Source organism: Sceloporus occidentalis, unplaced genomic scaffold, assembly GCF_023333645.1.
Source record: "Sceloporus occidentalis isolate IW3139 unplaced genomic scaffold, rSceOcc1.0.p SCAF_29, whole genome shotgun sequence".
In the NCBI taxonomy this organism is placed as follows: Eukaryota; Metazoa; Chordata; class Lepidosauria; order Squamata; family Phrynosomatidae; genus Sceloporus; species Sceloporus occidentalis.
This window is the reverse complement of record NW_028317009.1, coordinates 11,577,220-11,594,033: the sequence shown is the minus strand read 5'-3', so window position 1 is coordinate 11,594,033 and position 16,814 is coordinate 11,577,220. Positions and strand designations below refer to the sequence as shown.

General features: G+C 50.8%; 1 protein-coding gene across 1 annotated transcript in view; it reads left to right on the top strand.

Moving 5' to 3' along the window:
• Window positions 1-16,508, top strand: part of LOC149299368 (axonemal central pair apparatus protein HYDIN-like) — a 45,294-nt gene extending 28,786 nt beyond the window's left edge. Inside the window, exons 51-86 of the mRNA XM_089486368.1 lie at window positions 186-345; window positions 521-693; window positions 1,060-1,258; window positions 1,721-1,820; window positions 2,417-2,516; window positions 2,863-3,031; window positions 3,366-3,607; window positions 3,702-3,822; window positions 4,058-4,262; window positions 4,545-4,780; window positions 5,047-5,198; window positions 5,334-5,523; window positions 5,920-6,028; window positions 6,296-6,547; window positions 6,779-6,921; window positions 7,146-7,229; window positions 7,676-7,830; window positions 7,912-8,012; window positions 8,189-8,399; window positions 8,534-8,758; window positions 8,854-8,992; window positions 9,146-9,311; window positions 9,480-9,627; window positions 9,869-10,076; window positions 10,284-10,583; window positions 10,837-11,006; window positions 12,135-12,333; window positions 12,438-12,596; window positions 12,673-12,953; window positions 13,734-13,953; window positions 14,044-14,256; window positions 14,376-14,539; window positions 14,702-14,852; window positions 14,975-15,205; window positions 15,648-15,872; window positions 16,020-16,508. Coding sequence (XP_089342494.1) covers window positions 186-345; window positions 521-693; window positions 1,060-1,258; window positions 1,721-1,820; window positions 2,417-2,516; window positions 2,863-3,031; window positions 3,366-3,607; window positions 3,702-3,822; window positions 4,058-4,262; window positions 4,545-4,780; window positions 5,047-5,198; window positions 5,334-5,523; window positions 5,920-6,028; window positions 6,296-6,547; window positions 6,779-6,921; window positions 7,146-7,229; window positions 7,676-7,830; window positions 7,912-8,012; window positions 8,189-8,399; window positions 8,534-8,758; window positions 8,854-8,992; window positions 9,146-9,311; window positions 9,480-9,627; window positions 9,869-10,076; window positions 10,284-10,583; window positions 10,837-11,006; window positions 12,135-12,333; window positions 12,438-12,596; window positions 12,673-12,953; window positions 13,734-13,953; window positions 14,044-14,256; window positions 14,376-14,539; window positions 14,702-14,852; window positions 14,975-15,205; window positions 15,648-15,872; window positions 16,020-16,508 — 6,790 coding nt within the window. The remainder of the gene's footprint in view (window positions 1-185; window positions 346-520; window positions 694-1,059; window positions 1,259-1,720; window positions 1,821-2,416; window positions 2,517-2,862; window positions 3,032-3,365; window positions 3,608-3,701; window positions 3,823-4,057; window positions 4,263-4,544; window positions 4,781-5,046; window positions 5,199-5,333; window positions 5,524-5,919; window positions 6,029-6,295; window positions 6,548-6,778; window positions 6,922-7,145; window positions 7,230-7,675; window positions 7,831-7,911; window positions 8,013-8,188; window positions 8,400-8,533; window positions 8,759-8,853; window positions 8,993-9,145; window positions 9,312-9,479; window positions 9,628-9,868; window positions 10,077-10,283; window positions 10,584-10,836; window positions 11,007-12,134; window positions 12,334-12,437; window positions 12,597-12,672; window positions 12,954-13,733; window positions 13,954-14,043; window positions 14,257-14,375; window positions 14,540-14,701; window positions 14,853-14,974; window positions 15,206-15,647; window positions 15,873-16,019) is intronic.
• The last annotated feature ends 306 nt before the right edge of the window (window positions 16,509-16,814 follow it).

Genomic DNA, 16,814 nt, shown 5'->3' with positions numbered 1-16,814 from the left:
GTGGGAGCGGGTTTAGGAGATGCCCCCTGCGCCCAGAACATGCGGAACGCATGGGGTAAAAGCATTGTGTATTGTATGTGAGACGGAGCCTCCGTTACCGGACACTTGACGCGGGGGAAACATGCCTCTGGGAGTCTGAGATTTGGGCCCCCGAGACATGCTGATTCTGTCCGTCTTCCCGACAGGTACAAAGCCGGCCAGTACCCGGAGAACACGCAGAGCATCGCCATCTGCAACGCGTCTCCCATGGAGGCCGAGATCACCTTCAGCTTCCAACATGACGTCAAAGCAGCTACCTTCATCCTGGACCCGCCGAGCATGAACCTGAAGGCCAACGAGAAGCAGGTGACCTGCCTTCCTAGAGCAGACATTTCCGCCCCACACAGGGCACGTACTGTCCAGGCGCATGTGATGGGGTTGGACACGTCCGGTTGTTTATGTTCACCAGCACTGCCTGCCCCATCTTGGGGGTCTCTGGGGGTAGATCTGATCATTTTCGTGTGTCTTTTCTTCTGCACAGGAGTTGTGTATCTGGGCATACCCCACGTCGGCGGGCGTATTCGAGGACAGCATCGTCTGCTGCATTAAAGACAATCCCCAGCCGGTTGTGTTCCGGGTGTCCTGCCGCGGCGTCCGCCCAGAGCTGGAGTTAGACCGCAAACACATTCATTTTGATAAAATCCTGCTGCACCGGTGAGGGGATGAGAGGCGGTGTGCGAGTGTCTGATAATTATTAGGAGGATAGCGAGTGAATAACAGCCTGCGCATGAGATTGCAGGGAAAAGACCGTCAGGGGAGGGTTCTGCCATCAGCCGCTGAGTCTTTATGTCATATGAAGCCGCATGTTACAATTATAACAAGCGATTCTGGAGCAAAGCCTTAGAAGGGGTTTTGTCACCATAGCAACCAGAGGAACGGTTAAATGAGCCGGATTATTCCACTGACTGCTCTGACGATAAAACGATTCAAACAGATTCCTTTTAACATGTAACCCCGTCGTGTCTCAGCCGGCCTTCATTAACCCATTCGTCATGGCCCTCAACGTGTCTCTACCTACAGGAAGGACTCCAGGACAATCTTCCTCAGAAACAGCAACCTCCTGCCTGCCGCCTGGCGCCTGACGGGACTGGAAAACCTTGGCGATGAGTTTTCTGTGTCCCAGCATCAAGGAATAGTGGGCCCTCGCTCTGAGTGTGGACTCCAGATGCACTTCAAAGCGGCCAGAGCCGCTAGCGTGAAAAAGTCCATTCGTCTTGAGGTATCGTGAGCCTGGGGTAGCAGGCATTGTATCTGCCGCATGTCCGAGACAACAAGGGCCTTTCTATGAAGATATTCCAATAAAAATCAGCCGCACCTGCCTGCAAATCTGACCCATTTCATGTTATTTTAATGGGTGACCCCAATCTTAGTGTATAGATGGATGGATGGATGGATAGAGAGGTACCATACATCGGCATATAGATATTGATAGAAAGATGGATGGATAAACACACAGACATACACACCCCATCTCCTTACAGTCCTCTATCACTCCCATCACTCCTGTCTTCCAAAGGCATGTTATGTTCCCCAATCTCAGTTTAAGTTTAAAACGTACTCGTTTTCCATGACCCCAAACTGGTGAACGGTGCAGTATATATGGAGCGGTGACGAGGGCAACCTCTGATATACCCAACCAGCAGGGAACCTGCTTGTGACTCAGGGGCCCCTGTCTTTTCAGGTCTCGGATGTTGATAATGTCCTGGGAATTGTTCAGCTGGAAAACATTCAAGTGTTTGCCGAGGCGTACGACGTGGCTCTGGATATTAGCTTCCCGAAAGGTACATTTTGCAACAACTAAAGGAGGTCCATAGGTATTATGGCCTGGAGATAGTGGAGGCTGAGGACCGACGCAGGTTTTAGGGGAGTCTAGGGCATGAACTGAGATTAGGGGACCCAGGGGCCAATATTCATATAAAGGCATCTGCTGTGTGACGCGGAGATTAGGGGACCCAGGGGCCAATATTCATATAAAGGCATCTGCTGTGTGACGCGGAGATTAGGGGACCCAGGGGCCAATATTCATATAAAGGCATCTGCTGTGTGACGCGGAGATTAGGGGACCCAGGGGCCAATATTCATATAAAGGCATCTGCTGTGTGATGCGGAGATTAGGGGAGCCGGGGGCCAATATTCATATAAAGGCATCTGCTGTGTGACGCGGAGATTAGGGGAGCCGGGGGCCAATATTCATATAAAGGCATCTGCTGTGTGACGCGGAGATTAGGGGAGCCGGGGGCCAATATTCATATAAAGGCATCTGCTGTGTGACGCGGAGATAAGGCGAGCCGAGGGCCATTGTTCTTATAAAGGCATCTGCCGGTGCTGGTTGACGTGACTTGTATGTACAGTGATATATCCCGGTTCCGTGTGGCAGGTACAGATGGTGGCCTGGAGTTCGGGGTGGTGAAGGTGAATGAAGAAGCGAAGCACACTATTTCACTGAAGAACAAAGGCAAATATGAGATTGGCTTCAGGTGAGTGACGGCTGGCGCTGTAGGTTGTCCTCTGCTGTGACCAGCGGCAGAAAAGCCTAGGATTCTATACACGCCGTGATAATTATTACAAGTATTTTCATGTAACTCCATTTGTGGTGTTTTGCAGTAATTTGCCTTTCATTCATTCCTTGTTTACTAAGAAATAGTTAGCTGTTCATTCCTTAAAGCTGCGCTGTGTCCCAACAATCCAGACTTCTCTGCTGTGCTTCCCTTCAAAAAGTAAAATATTAACGAGCGCCCGAATGAACTCCTCTGACCTACGGAATGACACGATTAGCCCGTTATACCCGCCATTTATCTTGATCTCCTCTTATTCTTCCTGCAGTTTCTCCATGGAAGCCACAGGCCCTGGGATGCCAGATCTAAACTCCATCTTTTCCGTCCTGCCCCAGAAGGGAACTCTGGGTCCCAGTGACCGTTCCACTCAGGTGCAGATCCTCTTCCAGTCCAAAAAGGAAGTCGAGATTTTGGACAAGCCAATTCTGCGGTGCCAGGTAAGCGAGCTTCCCGTCGGCCATATTATTCTTTACGGGGATTGTGCTGGGAGTCAGCGAATGTTTGATGCACCTGTGATGCCAATAGGTTGATTTCCCCTGCCTATTTGTCAAGGCAAGCTGAAAGTGGCAGCGATGCCTGGCGTCCAGCACTGGGCACACTAATGGATTGTCCTTGCTGAATGGTATATGTATATATATATATACCATATATATATATATATATATATATATATATATATATATATATCTGCAACCAGAGCTGGAGAGGGGCTATCCATGGGTGAATAGTGGCCCAGCCAAGCGGCAGCTAATGTCCTAGACTTTTCCTTAGGTTATTGAGCCCAGCCTGTGTGACGGTGGAGAAACCATCGCCAGTATCCCTGTCCGGGTGAGTGTGCGCTCTGCATTCTCCAGGTACCGGCTCTCCCCTTCCTCAGATATTCATTTTGGGGCCATGGTGCTGGGAAGTCGCAAACTATGTTCCTTCACCATCGAGAACACATCCCAGCTTGAATTTCGTTACAATATCAGTAAACTGACACGCGAGGTGATGGTCCAGCCTGCCAAAAAGGGGTAAGCAGATTTAAGAATTCCCAGACTAACAACATCCAGGCAAATGCCCCGGCCTGAGCCGCCAGGTATAACGGTCTCTGTCTGTCTCTGTCAGGCTCACTCACGGTATGAAGAGAGCGCGTTCTCGTGAGGGCTCTGGATCCAGCAAATCTGTGGTATTCAACAAAGCCAAACGCAATGATTCCCAGCTGCGAGATATGGGTACAGCAGGCCAGGTATATTGCCCCGTGTGCCCAAACGTGTATGTTATATATCATTGTGTTATAATGATACGGTGTCCCTATGATCCAGGCGTTCAGTCCTCTTGTTGTGGGCAGGATACTGGCAGTAAGGAGAGGCAGGGTGGCGGCGGGGGGCAGATAGAGAGATGTTAATGTGCTCGGGGTCGTGCTGACTCCAGAGAAGGTCACGTGCCCCATATATTGAGATCTGTGTGTTTTGCATTTTCAGGCCCGTATCACTCTTGGCGTGTTCACGGTGTCTCCTGCTTTTGGAACCGTCCCCCCGGGAGCTCATCAGACAGTCAACGTTGATTGTTTTGCTGACCAGCTTGGGAGAAGCGAAGAATTGCTTGCTATTGAAATCTCTGATCGGAACCCTGAGGATCACCCTGGGGGGATACCTTTCCGCCTTGGGAGCGAAGTCTGCACCCCAGGTGTGTCTCGTGCTTCTGTAGGACTTTAGCTGTTTGTATTCATCCACGTAGCAGCGTCCGCACCGTAAGCTGAGTAACCACTCGCCATTATGGACTGGTGCTTGGCATCACTGTCAAGTGTGAGCAGTGTGAGCTTCTGGGATAGACGAGCCACCTTCTTACTAGTCTTGGTCATTTGTAGCCCTTTCCGTGCCATATCACAGTAAGTGGCGCAGAGGAATGTTTCCCTGGATATAGGTGGGGCGTATGTATTAATCTCTTACGCTTTCTGGATTCTCGCAGGCTTTGTGACAGATGACATTGCGACTATCTTTGAGGAGCACCTTATTGTGGCAGATGCCAGGATCGTGCAGTGTTTGCCCTCGCTTCAGACCGGAGGCGCGTACGTGCAGGAGGAGAAGCGCTTCCTTTTCTGTAATGTGCTCGTAGGACAGTCATCGACAGCTCGCTTTAAAATCCTGAACTCAGGCAAGGTCCCCTGTGATGTGACGCTGGCAATCAAGCCCAGCTCCGCCAAGGTATGAAAGCCTTTCCATTCTGAAGCTGGCATCATTCCCTCGCACTTCCCAGTCACGAGAGATCTTCTCCTTGTCTTCACTTTATGTTTGAAACAACGTTTTTGTTTCTTGTGACGCTCCATTGCAGCCGGTCCCCCTTCCCTGTCCCGTTTCCCTGGGTTGCTTTTCAGTGATGAGACGTATATACACGCACAGGTACCAGGGAGGTCGGACGAGGCCGTTTGCATTCAATACGCTCTGAGCGACTCCTTCCCTCTCTGTTTCAGTCATCGTACCGGATGAATGATGTGTTTGAAATAGAGCCGCAGCGCATGAGCATCCCAAGCCATAGCCATGGCTTTGCCAGTGTGACGTTTACCCCGCACAGTATGCAGCTGTATCAGTGTGTCTTTGAGGCTTCCGCGGAGGGGGCAGGAAGGTAAAGAACGGTCTTCAGTTGTTACGCCGTCTGTCTGCACTGAGGCTTCTACACTATATGTTGCTTGCATAGCACGCTGCTGAGGAAATGATCCCTTGCGTCATGTCTTCATATCCCCCAACGTTCTCCCCTCAGTGTTCTCTCTAAGTCCCGAAGCCTGACCTTTGAAATCAGCGGGGAAGGGAACCTGCCTCGAGTCACCGTTGTGCGTCCTGCGCTGCGCAACAAGCGGGGAGCTCCGCTACTGCTTTTTCAGAGGCTTTTAATAGGCCGGAGCCAGCAGCTGCCGCTAGTCCTGAAAAATGAAGGGACTATTGCCGCTCAGGTGAGATTAACGCAGGACCTTAAATACAGTCCGTGTGCCTGTAACACTATATATACCAATATAATCTAGAACCCTGTAATACTGACTTATATAACAGTATAGTCTAGAACCCTGTAATACTCACTGTATATACCAATATAGTCTAGAACCCTGTAATACTGACTGTTGTTATGCATCAACCATTTGAACTTCCCCTTCCCAAACATCGGTACCAGCAGGGTACAATATAGTCTATTTATAATAATATAGTCTAGAACCCTGTAATACGGACTACATATACCAATATAGTCTATGTATAATAATATAGTCTAGAACCCCGTGTCTCTCCCCATGTGAAGTAAATGAGCAGTAGATGTACTTGACCCTTTGTTCTCTACTGCTGTCTCTGTTTCTCAGGTAAACATGGACCTGCCAGGAGATGGTGGTGTCTTCAGTTTAAAGCCCAGGTCGTGCACTCGCTGTATTTATCCGGCTTTGAGTGCAGATGGAGATCCTGGAGCTCACAGTACGTGTAATGTTCCTTCTTACTCCTCAATACCTTCCATATGTCTCCCGTATCTTGCATGGGATGACGCCGTCTGCCCAGTGATGCCTTTTTTTTGCCAAGACATGTTTCTACTGAGAGTGTGTTATGTATGTATGTATGTATGTGACTGCTTGGGGTGGTCATGGTGCGAGCCTTGTCTGCTTGACCTGGGCTCCTGGAGTGGCCTCGGGCCAGCCTCCCGTCTCTACCAGTAACACTCAAGTAATGTATATTTTCATGTTCCAGGTCGTAGGGCTCACGCTGCTTCTCTGATACTCCATGCTGGAGATACAGCAGAGTTTGACGTGATCTTCCGTCCTGTGGAGTCCCGGCGCTTTGAGGCCATACTGAGCCTGTCGGTGATGGACAATCAGTATGAGCAGATCTCTGTCCAGCTGGTAGGGGAGGGATACCAGGAGGACCTGACCCTTGACAACATCCACAACGTGGTAGAAGCCACAATTCCTGAAGCAACTATGGAGGACGGGCTTATACAAGGTCAGGACACAATGCTAAAAAACATGTGAGGGGAATATATAATGTAGACTGTGACTTTTATTAGCTCCTAGTTTCTAGTATCATTGGGAAAGGAACTTTAAGGGCCCTTTGGCACTCCATGGGATGATGTTGACCAATTTGGAGATGTTTCCGTTTTGAAATTGCCCAAGATGGCGAGGGCTGCTGTATTTTTTATTGTACGTTAACATGATGGCTTATCTGTCCACACAGCTCCTTGTGCGGATCACATAATTTTCGGGGACTGTCATGTTGGCCGGCCGTACCAGGTGACCTTCACCATGACAAATCGTAGCCTTGTGGATGCCATGAGGTTTGAGTGGCCTTTGGATGGTCCTCTGGTTTTCTCTCCTAAGGTATGCTGTGCCGTCAATACTTCAGATGAGTAGTTTAATTCTACAACCAGTGATCTCCATTCATAGGCAGAAAAGCATAAGCTCCGCAGGTCAGCGGGTGTGTTATCTCTTCCTGTGGCCGGCTGCACTCTTCTATAGGGTTAAATATAATCTGTCGTGGTATTCATTATTGCATAAGAAAATAGCTCTGGGAGGCTGATCTTTGTCTTCGTGTCTGGCTGTAGGTAGGACACATCCATGCAGCCTGCTCCAAGCACGTGACCCTAACCTTGAAATCAGACGTACCCGTGGCTCTCAGTAAATCGCTGGTGAGGTGCAGCGTGTCAGCGATTTCATTTTCTCTGCCCTTGGATCAAGTTCTTGACTGGGACGATGGGATGAGAACTGTAAAGTGGGTCGAAAGCACTAAAGTTCCAGCAGGTCAGAGCCCCACCAAAAGAAAGGTAAGAGTTCACCACAAAGGTATGTGGACACTGCTCGTCAAACATCTCGTTCCAAAAGTCATGGGAATTATGATGGAGCCTCCACTCTTCTACGAGGGCTTCCCATTGGATGCTGAAACATTGCGGTTCGCATTTGTTTCCATTCAGCCACAAGAGCATTATTAGTGATGAGACCTGGCTCGCTGTCAGCGACTGATTTTGCTCCAAAGGGGGGAACAAGACCCCAGGGGTTTTCGAAGACTGCGTGGGTTGCATAGAACTGTCTGGTAGTGCCTTCCCTGCCGCTCTGATCACAATCTATTTACCTGCAGGTGATAGAGGCAGACCCGGAGCCTTCTCACACCGTGCTGGGCTCTCGCGAAATACAGTTGCTGGTCAGTGCCACTGTGGATCATGCGCAGTATAAGGCCGACTGCCACCAAGTGCAGTTCAAAGACACACTTCTCTACCAGACGCGTGTTTACAAGTGAGTGCGCGTAGGATGAGATATAGTAGAGCAGACTGTTAGTAAGACATCGCACTTATCTCTTCCTCCCTGTCTGCGTAGATACCAGATCCAGAACATCGGCTCGGTCCAGTTGCACTTCTCTTGGCAGGTGCATGTGGAAGGGCAGAGCAGAAGCTCCACCAGACCTGGCGACTCAGAGGGTGAGTGGGGTGTCCTTGACATTCTATCCATAGCACACGTGCCTAGCCATCAGGGGCAGTCAGATGTGGCAGCCATCACACATATTGCCCAAGCTGGCCAGGTGTCTTTCATGGTGTACGGAAAGTACGTGCGTGTTTGCGTGCGGATATTTGTTTCACTGTTTGTTTCCACGTAGACCTCATTAGCAGCGTGAGTACGTCGTCCATCCAGAGTCGTCCCGCCAGCGTAATGGAAAGCGTGTCCTCGCTTGTGACTCTGGGAGTGGATACCCTGCCCTTCTCTGTGCAGCCAAGCTGCGGTCTCATTCCAGCTGGAGACACCCAGGACTTCCTTATCAAGTTCTCTCCTGTGGAGGTTGGAGAATTTGTGGCACGTCTCATCTGCAGGTGAGGGATTCCAGCCAACGTGGGGAAATACTGACCACATAACGTCTGATACACGTGGGGAGCTAATGATGGATACAACTTGAACTCAATGTTATAATCACAAGCACTGATTCTCCATCTTTGTTTGTCCGCAGCATTCCCAACCTCCATGGTGGTCAACAGGAACCAGTTCTCTCATTAAAAGGCAGAAGCCTGCTACCCTACTGCCACTTCCAGCTGGAAGATTCAGATTATATCACTAGTGGGAGGCGGAACTCAGAGCTAGGAGGGCCCCACGGAGCCCCTGGCGGGACCACCCTCGACCCTAACACAAGGGTAATTGAATTCATGTCTGTTGGAGTGCGGACAAGGAACGTCAGGTGGGTACCTCTCGCTTTGTCTGCGGCTCGCTCGGCCTTAGAATGGTGACTGCCAGAGTTCATTTACTGAGTTACTTTGTTATTGTGCTCTGCAGGACGTTCAGCATCCTAAATCCCACCGATAGCCCATATTCCTTCCTGTGGACGTGTGAAGACCCAGCCGCCCCCCAGGACTCCCTGACCTTCCGCTGCCTGAGTGAACAAAGATTTATCCAGCCTAACAAGAAGGTGGAGGTAAGACCAGATCTGCCTGTGGTGGGCGCAAGGGGCAGCGATCACACCGAGGAGTGTGAAAATATCCAGGATTTCTGTAAACTGACATGCTTTACAACAGGGAAATACTTATTTTTATCGCAATATTGCCCTTATCTACCTACATTTTAACAGGTCTCCTTTGAGTTTGTCCCTCAAGTCCTGGGTGTGACGGAGTCTTTCTGGACCTTTACCATCCCTGAGCAGAATATTACTGTGCCGTTCTTGCTTGTCGGCAAAACCAATGAACCGCGTGTATGTCTGGACAGGTCTCACCTCAACTTCCGTTCGTTGTTGATCGGTACGTCATGCTGCTAATGGCGTAAGGTGGGGTAAGCTGTGATGTACAGCAAGATGGTAGTTCTCTGGCTGTCGCTGCTGAGACTCGTAAGCCGTGGTTCAGATTGTTTTTGCGGCGCTGGTATAGTTTTCTTGGCGGCAGTGATGAAGACTTAATATTTTATGGCAGGTCACGAAACTCAAGAAAATGTTTATCTGATTAATAATGAAGAGAACGCGTTTACCTTCTCAATCCGTGAAAGCTCTTGCTATTCTGAGGGCCGCAGTCAGAGGCTGGTGGTGAAACCCATGGCTGGAACAGTCCTTCCTCATACAAGGTAGGAGCCATAACCTCCTGATATTAGTTAGGGGCAAATCCAGCGAGGGTATTAAACATGGGTGGGATAGACATACGGCTCCTGAATCTAAGACGAGACCAACGGCTGATTAAGGTTTGAGTCGTTACAGCAGGAGAAACGGGCGACTAGAGGGACTGAATGGATTTTGTCTTCCAGCAGATTCTATGTTTCCATAATGTGGAGAGGTGGTGTTTATCTAATCAATCGTAAAATTTTCCAGGATACCCATATGCATTGCTATCAAGCCATCGCAAGTCGGTGACATAAACGTCAATCTGATCTGTGACGTCCAGACCAAGACTGAGCCCCTGTGCCTAAATGTGAAGGCAGAGGGGCACAGCACTGAGGCGTGTGTTCAATGTCAGGACACAACAGGCACATTCATCAGCCTAACCAGCCAGGGACCCCAAGAGATCGACCTGGGACAGGTGAGTCCATGGCTTACTACCTGATAAATGCCACCGCTCTCTACAACAGCCTCGCTTTACAAACCCGGTTAAAAAGGAAAGGTCCATGTCTGAGGGCGAAGGGTTATAGGAAAGTAGTGAGAAGTCTCCGTGGCTCCTAGTCCACAATGAATTCTGCCTCTTAAATTGTTGTTATCTTTTTTTCCTTACTTTGTTCCCTCTGCACAGGTGGATATTAATGACTGCCGCACTCTGCTGTTTCACGTGATGAATAAAGGTCATTTCCCTTTCACCTTTTCATGTCAGCTGTCTGCCCCGCCAGGGGTGGAGGATTATTTAAGCATTACTCCTAGCGGTGGCTGTGTTGTGCCTGGACAGCAGACCCCAGTCTCCTTCTCCTTCCATCCCACCAGGAGGTGTATCATAAAGGATGCCGAGCTGCGCGTGAAGGTCAGTAGCACTGTGCAGGACACTGTTATTCCCATGCAGGAGAGCACAAAAGTCACCCTGGCTAGCGACATGGCAAAGGCACGTAGCCCGTGGCGTGTTCTTGAAGCCTTACACTGGAAAATGTAATGTTAATGTATATCTGGCGCAATATTTCGTCTTAGAGTTTAATCTGTTTCCAATTTGTTTTTTAAGAAAAGTTGTGTAGTTGTCTCATAATCAGGCAAGTCCAGGTGTTCACTTTAATTTAAATGACATGTTCGAGCTCTGCCTGACGCGGCTGCTCCTAGCGGGTATTGGGTCCACGGGCTTACAGTTTTTTTGCATCCCACAGATAGAAAACGGGCCGGAGATGAGATGCTGCTTTCTTGGCGCAGCCGTAAGACCTGGAATCCACTTCTCTTTTACCCAGCACAGTTTTGGGAATTGCTTTATCTATCGTGCTGGTATGCACCCTGTCCAGAAAACTCTTGTCATCACTAACAAGGATGTTCGGGAGATCAGGTTGGTAGACACTGTAGGGAAAATAAATGCTATGAATCATTTTTAACTGTTTTGTTTAGTAATTAAAGAGTTGGCTGACCGATGGTGTGTATCCATGGTCGGGTGACAGGGTGGTGTGTATCCATGGTCGGGTGACAGGGTGGTGTGTATCCATGGTCGGGTGACAGGGTGGTGTGTATCGATAGTTGGGTGACAGGGTGGTGTGTATCCATGGTCGGGTGACAGGGTGGTGTGTATCCATGGTTGGGTGACAGGGTGGTGTGTATCCATGGTCGGGTGACAGGGTGGTGTGTATCGATAGTTGGGTGACAGGGTGGTGTGTATCCATGGTTGGGTGACAGGGTGGTGTGTATCCATGGTTGGGTGACAGGGTGGTGTGTATCCATGGTTGGGTGACAGGGTGGTGTGTATCGATGGTCGGGTGACAGGGTGGTGTGTATCAATAGTTGGGTGACAGGGTCATGTGTATCCATGGTTGGGTGACAGGGTGGTGTGTATCGATGGTTGGGTGACAGGGTGGTGTGTATCCATGGTTGGGTGACAGGGTCATGTGTATCCATGGTTGGGTGACAGGGTGGTGTGTATCCATGGTTGGGTGACAGGGTGGTGTGTATCCATGGTTGGGTGACAGGGTGGTGTGTATCGATGGTTGGGTGACAGGGTGGTGTGTATCCATGGTTGGGTGACAGGGTCATGTGTATCCATGGTTGGGTGACAGGGTGGTGTGTATCGTTGGTTGGGTGACAGGGTGGTGTGTATCCATGGTTGGGTGACAGGGTGGTGTGTATCCATGGTTGGGTGACAGGGTGGTGTGTATCCATGGTTGGGTGACAGGGTGGTGTGTATCCATGGTTGGGTGACAGGGTGGTGTGTATCATTGGTTGGGTGACAGGGTGGTGTGTATCCATGGTTGGGTGACAGGGTGGTGTGTATCCATGGTTGGGTGACAGGGTGGTGTGTATCCATGGTTGGGTGACAGGGTGGTGTGTATCCATGGTTGGGTGACAGGGTGGTGTGTATCCATGGTTGGGTGACAGGGTGGTGTGTATCCATGGTTGGGTGACAGGGTGGTGTGTATCGTTGGTTGGTATGCTCACATAACCCTCTCCTATGTCTTGTCTTCCACAGTGTGAATTGTCTGTACGATAACACGGCGTACTTTGAGGTTGACTTCCACGCGGATGTCCTGTCTCCTGGTGGGAAGATGGAAATCCCCATCACATTCTTTCCCCGAGCAGCCATCCCTTACCAGGAAACGATTACCTTTCTAATGAATGGCCACTCCAAGCAGCCGGTTCACTTTCAGGGGCAGGGCATCGAGATGAAGGTGAGAATCGCTCTCGAGCACAGCATATTAATAACCTTTTCATTTATACATATCAAGTGCTGAAATCACAATCCCTCCATTTCCTTCCTTTGAACTCTGCGCAGGTCCAAGTTGGTGACCCCAAGTACAAAGTAACACATTTTGGCGCTGTGAGAGTTGGTCAGACTGTGAAGAAAATTGTCCCAGTAGTAAATAATAGCGCATGCCCTGTGACGTGTACCTTTACATTGAATGCAAGTGCTCCAGCGCTCCAGGATGCCAAGGTACGGTGCGGAAGACTTTCTTTACCGATGCTCGGGCTGATGGGCTGTTTGCGCCATAACTGTCACTACCCCACAGGTCCTCAGTGTGCTGCCCAGCTCCGAGGTGACAATAGCTGCCAATGGAGGGAAGTGTAAGATGGAGATGCACTTCTGCCCACAGAGCAGGATCACCCCATTTGCCGAGGAGGTGCTGATGGAAGTGACTGGGGCTGTGTGCTCCCTTCTGGTGCTACGTGGAAGCAGCCAAGACTTGGAGCTGAGCCTGGATCAAGAACATATTTCGTTTGGTGCTGTGGTGTTGGGGAGCCAGGCTACACGCAGGGTCGTCCTCAGTAACACTGGAGAGCTTGGAGCCAGGTACGTCAACAGCTTAGAGGGGCCCTGGCATTGATGCGTCAAACATGCCTGCTACAGCAGGGACCTGAAGGCTCGCAAACACTGGGACATGTAGCAGAGTAGTTGTGCAGACCGGCATACGAAGCGCAGTGAGGGCACAGACCGGCATACGAAGCACAGTGAGGGCACAGACTGGCATACGAAGCACAGTGAGGGCATGGACTGGCATACGAAGCACAGTGAGGGCACAGACTGGCATACGAAGCACAGTGAGGGCACAGACTGGCATACGAAGCACAGTGAGGGCACAGACTGACATACGAAGCACAGTGAGGGCACAGACTGGCATACGAAGCACAGTGAGGGCACAGACTGGCATACGAAGCACAGTGAGGGCACAGACCGGCATATGAAGCACAGTGAGGGCACAGACCAGCATACGAAGCACAGTGAGGGCACAGACCAGCATACGAAGCGCAGTGAGGGCACGGACCGGCATACGAAGCACAGTGAGGGCACGGACCGGCATACGAAGCACAGTGAGGGCACTGACTGGCATACGAAGCACAGTGAGGGCACAGACTGGCATACGAAGCACAGTGAGGGCACAGACCGGCATATGAAGCACAGTGAGGGCACAGACTGGCATATGAAGCACAGTGAGGAGGCAAACTTGCACAGATAGTCCAGTTAGGGCACAGACTGGCACTGAAGTACAATAATGCCACAGACTGAAGGAAATATTTGCTCTTCTGTCAGCTCTTGGTAAGAATCCTCTTTCTGGGCTTTCTCCCCTTGTAGGTTTCAGTGGGATATGAAGTCGTTTCACCCGGACTTCTCCATTTCTCCGGTCTCTGGTTATATCACCGCCGGGGCAGACGTGACTTTCGGTGTTATCTTTCATCCACATGAAATTAATTCCGACATTCACCGTGAAAACATTGCTTGTCACATTGAGGAAAGTAAGGCCTTGAATCTAACGCTCTCTGGATCCTGCATTGGCCCCCCATCCACAAAGGAGGTGAGTGAGAGGTGGATTGGACACTTAGGGGTATTTTAGTAGAACGGGGGCCTATGTGCTTTTTCTGTAATCTCCTTGTCTTTGTGGCAGGCTGTCAGCTTTCAGTGCCCAGTGAGAACCAAGCAGATACAGACCATTCTATTGTCCAATAAGACAAGTCGCGCATGGAATCTAAAGCCCAGCATTCAGGGTGAACACTGGACTGGCGCAGATGTCCTGACCGTAGAAGCTCAACAGCAGAACAAGCCATACGAGATCACTTATTACCCCCTAACCATGAGCAGTGAGGGCAAGAAGCATCAGGTAACAGTACCTGCCCTGTACAGGCATGGGGCATTCTGGGCCAAGAGCTTTGGTGCTGCTAGTTTTGTGAGATGTGTCCGGGGTTATACTGTAAACACTTCTGTTTTGGGTCCTGTCAGGGCTCCATCTTCTTCCCACTGCCGGACGGGACAGGACTGATGTACCTGCTGCACGGAGTGGCCGAACCCCCCAAATCATCGGGTAATATTGTCCGCGAGGTGCCATGCAAGACCTTGTACACGGAACTGCTGAGTGTTACCAACTGGCTGAACAAACGTCAGAGGTACGAATGGACGTGAAGGCTGCTATACCCCTGAGCGTGTCTGGATGCCACGCAGCACTGTAATGGGATGTTACAGGGGTTTCTGCAGGGTGTTAGTGGGTGAGCAGCGCATGCGCAGGCACGTCCCGACTCCTCTCACTCCCTCTCTCTCTCGTTACCCAGGTTTCATGTCATTGTGGAAATGTTGAAGCCTGAAAAGGCAGACAGTGCCACCAGCATTAAGGGTCTGGACTATTTGGAAGTACCCGGAGCGGCCAAAAGTGACTACAAATTGTCTTTTCACTCTCACAAAGAGGGCACCTTCTCTACCAAGGTGAGGGTTCCTAACGCTTTATTACAAGCAGGAGACCCACACAAGGCATGTGGCCGTCACCCGTACACGGGTCACACGGTTTATCTTGCAGGATCATCCATTCTGATTATCTTCTTTTTTAGGTGATCTTCCGCAATGAGACAACCCAAGAGTACCTTTTCTACTTTGTAACATTTAAAGCGACTCCTCCTGGCATTGTAGACACCATCGAGATGGTCACTCCTGTGCGTCAGAGCACCGCAACGACAGTGACGGTGGAGAATCCTCTGAATGTGCCTGTCACCCTCATCACGGACTGCAAAGTGCCCGAGATAAACCTGCCCCCTCAGCTCACTGTACCTGCCCAGTCTGAGGTAACCTGCCCCCCTTCTCACTGTACCTGCCCAGTCTGAGGTAACCTGCCCCCTCAGCTCACTGTACCTGCCCAGTCTGAGGTAACCTGCCCCCTCAGCTCACTGTACCTGCCCAGTCTGAGGTAACCTGCCCCCCTTCTCACTGTACCTGCCCAGTCTGAGGTAACCTGCCCCCTCAGCTCACTGTACCTGCCCAGTCTGAGGTAACCTGCCCCCTCAGCTCACTGTACCTGCCCAGTCTGAGGTAACCTGCCCCCCTTCTCACTGTACCTGCCCAGTCTGAGGTAACCTGCCCCCTCAGCTCACTGTACCTGCCCAGTCTGAGGTAACCTGCCCCCTCAGCTCACTGTACCTGCCCAGTCTGAGGTAACCTGCCCCCCTTCTCACTGTACCTGCCCTGTCTGAGGTAACCTGCCCCACCTGTGCCTTCTGTCTGTTGCAGGGGAGTCTGATGTTCGAGTTTCAGCCTCTAAAGGCTGGCGAGTCGTCTGGACGCCTGACCCTGCAGAGCGCAGACTTGGGTTTGTTTCAGTACGAGCTGCTCCTGAGGGCTCTGCCGGCCTTAGCTGAGAAACCCATCTATTTCCACACAAGCCTGGGGTCCAGCCAGACCCTGAGTGCCAAGTTCATTAACTACACCCGGCAGAAGACCGAGTACAGCTGCAAGGTAAGGAAGGGTTCTTTCTGTGGGTATCGGAGCAGCGCAGCAGCCGACGACGGAGAATCTCAAAGCTTTATCTACCCCTGACAGAAAGTGTTGTCCTTTATGATCCAGCTCAGAAACCCACACCTGCTTATATCTCTGCTTCTCCAGGTCGATCACTCGGACTTCCATGTGGACAAAATGGTGATGGCTGCTCCCGGCTCACAGGGTGGCTCAGAAGTCAGCGTGGATGTGACCTACGAACCGGTCCAACTTGGGGAGACGCGTGCTACCCTCCTTCTCTCCTCCCCACTTGGGGGAGAATACACCATACCGCTTTTTGGCTCTGCTTTGTCTCCAAAGCCTCAAGGTCCCCTGCAGATCCGTTTAGGGTCCACCATCTCCATCCCCTTCAAGAATATCTTCTTGCAGCCCACAAGCTTCACCTTCCAGACGGATCCTGCAGCTTTTACAGTGAAGCCCGGTGAGCATGTCCGCTCCAAGAAGACCCATCACATCTCCGTCTCATTTGAAGCGCCACACGGTGGAAGCAAGGCCCCGGTGACTGGCAAGCTGGTTGTGTCCTGTCCTCGAGCCACCGGAACTGCCCAAGGAATCTGCTGGGTTTATTATTTGAAGGGTGTGGGATTGGAAAAGTGAAACATCACAGTGTCTGCTGAGTTGCCTCAGCATCATGTGGAGGGCACACGTGTGCCTTAAAATGATTTCTTTTGAAATAAAAAAATGACTTTGAAATGAAACGTGTGAGTTTAGTCAGTGAAGCAGGGAAATGCGCCGTCTTCACGCGAGGTGTTTTCCTGGCCAGTTTCACTCTCCCCCCCTGGAGCAGGGCTGGTATGTTTGCCCTTCTTGAATGACACAGCTCTACGCCATATAAAAGCCTTTGAGGTGATTGGCCGCAGTTAGCCTGTGCTGGCTCTGATACTGGCACTGGGGCCGCAGTTA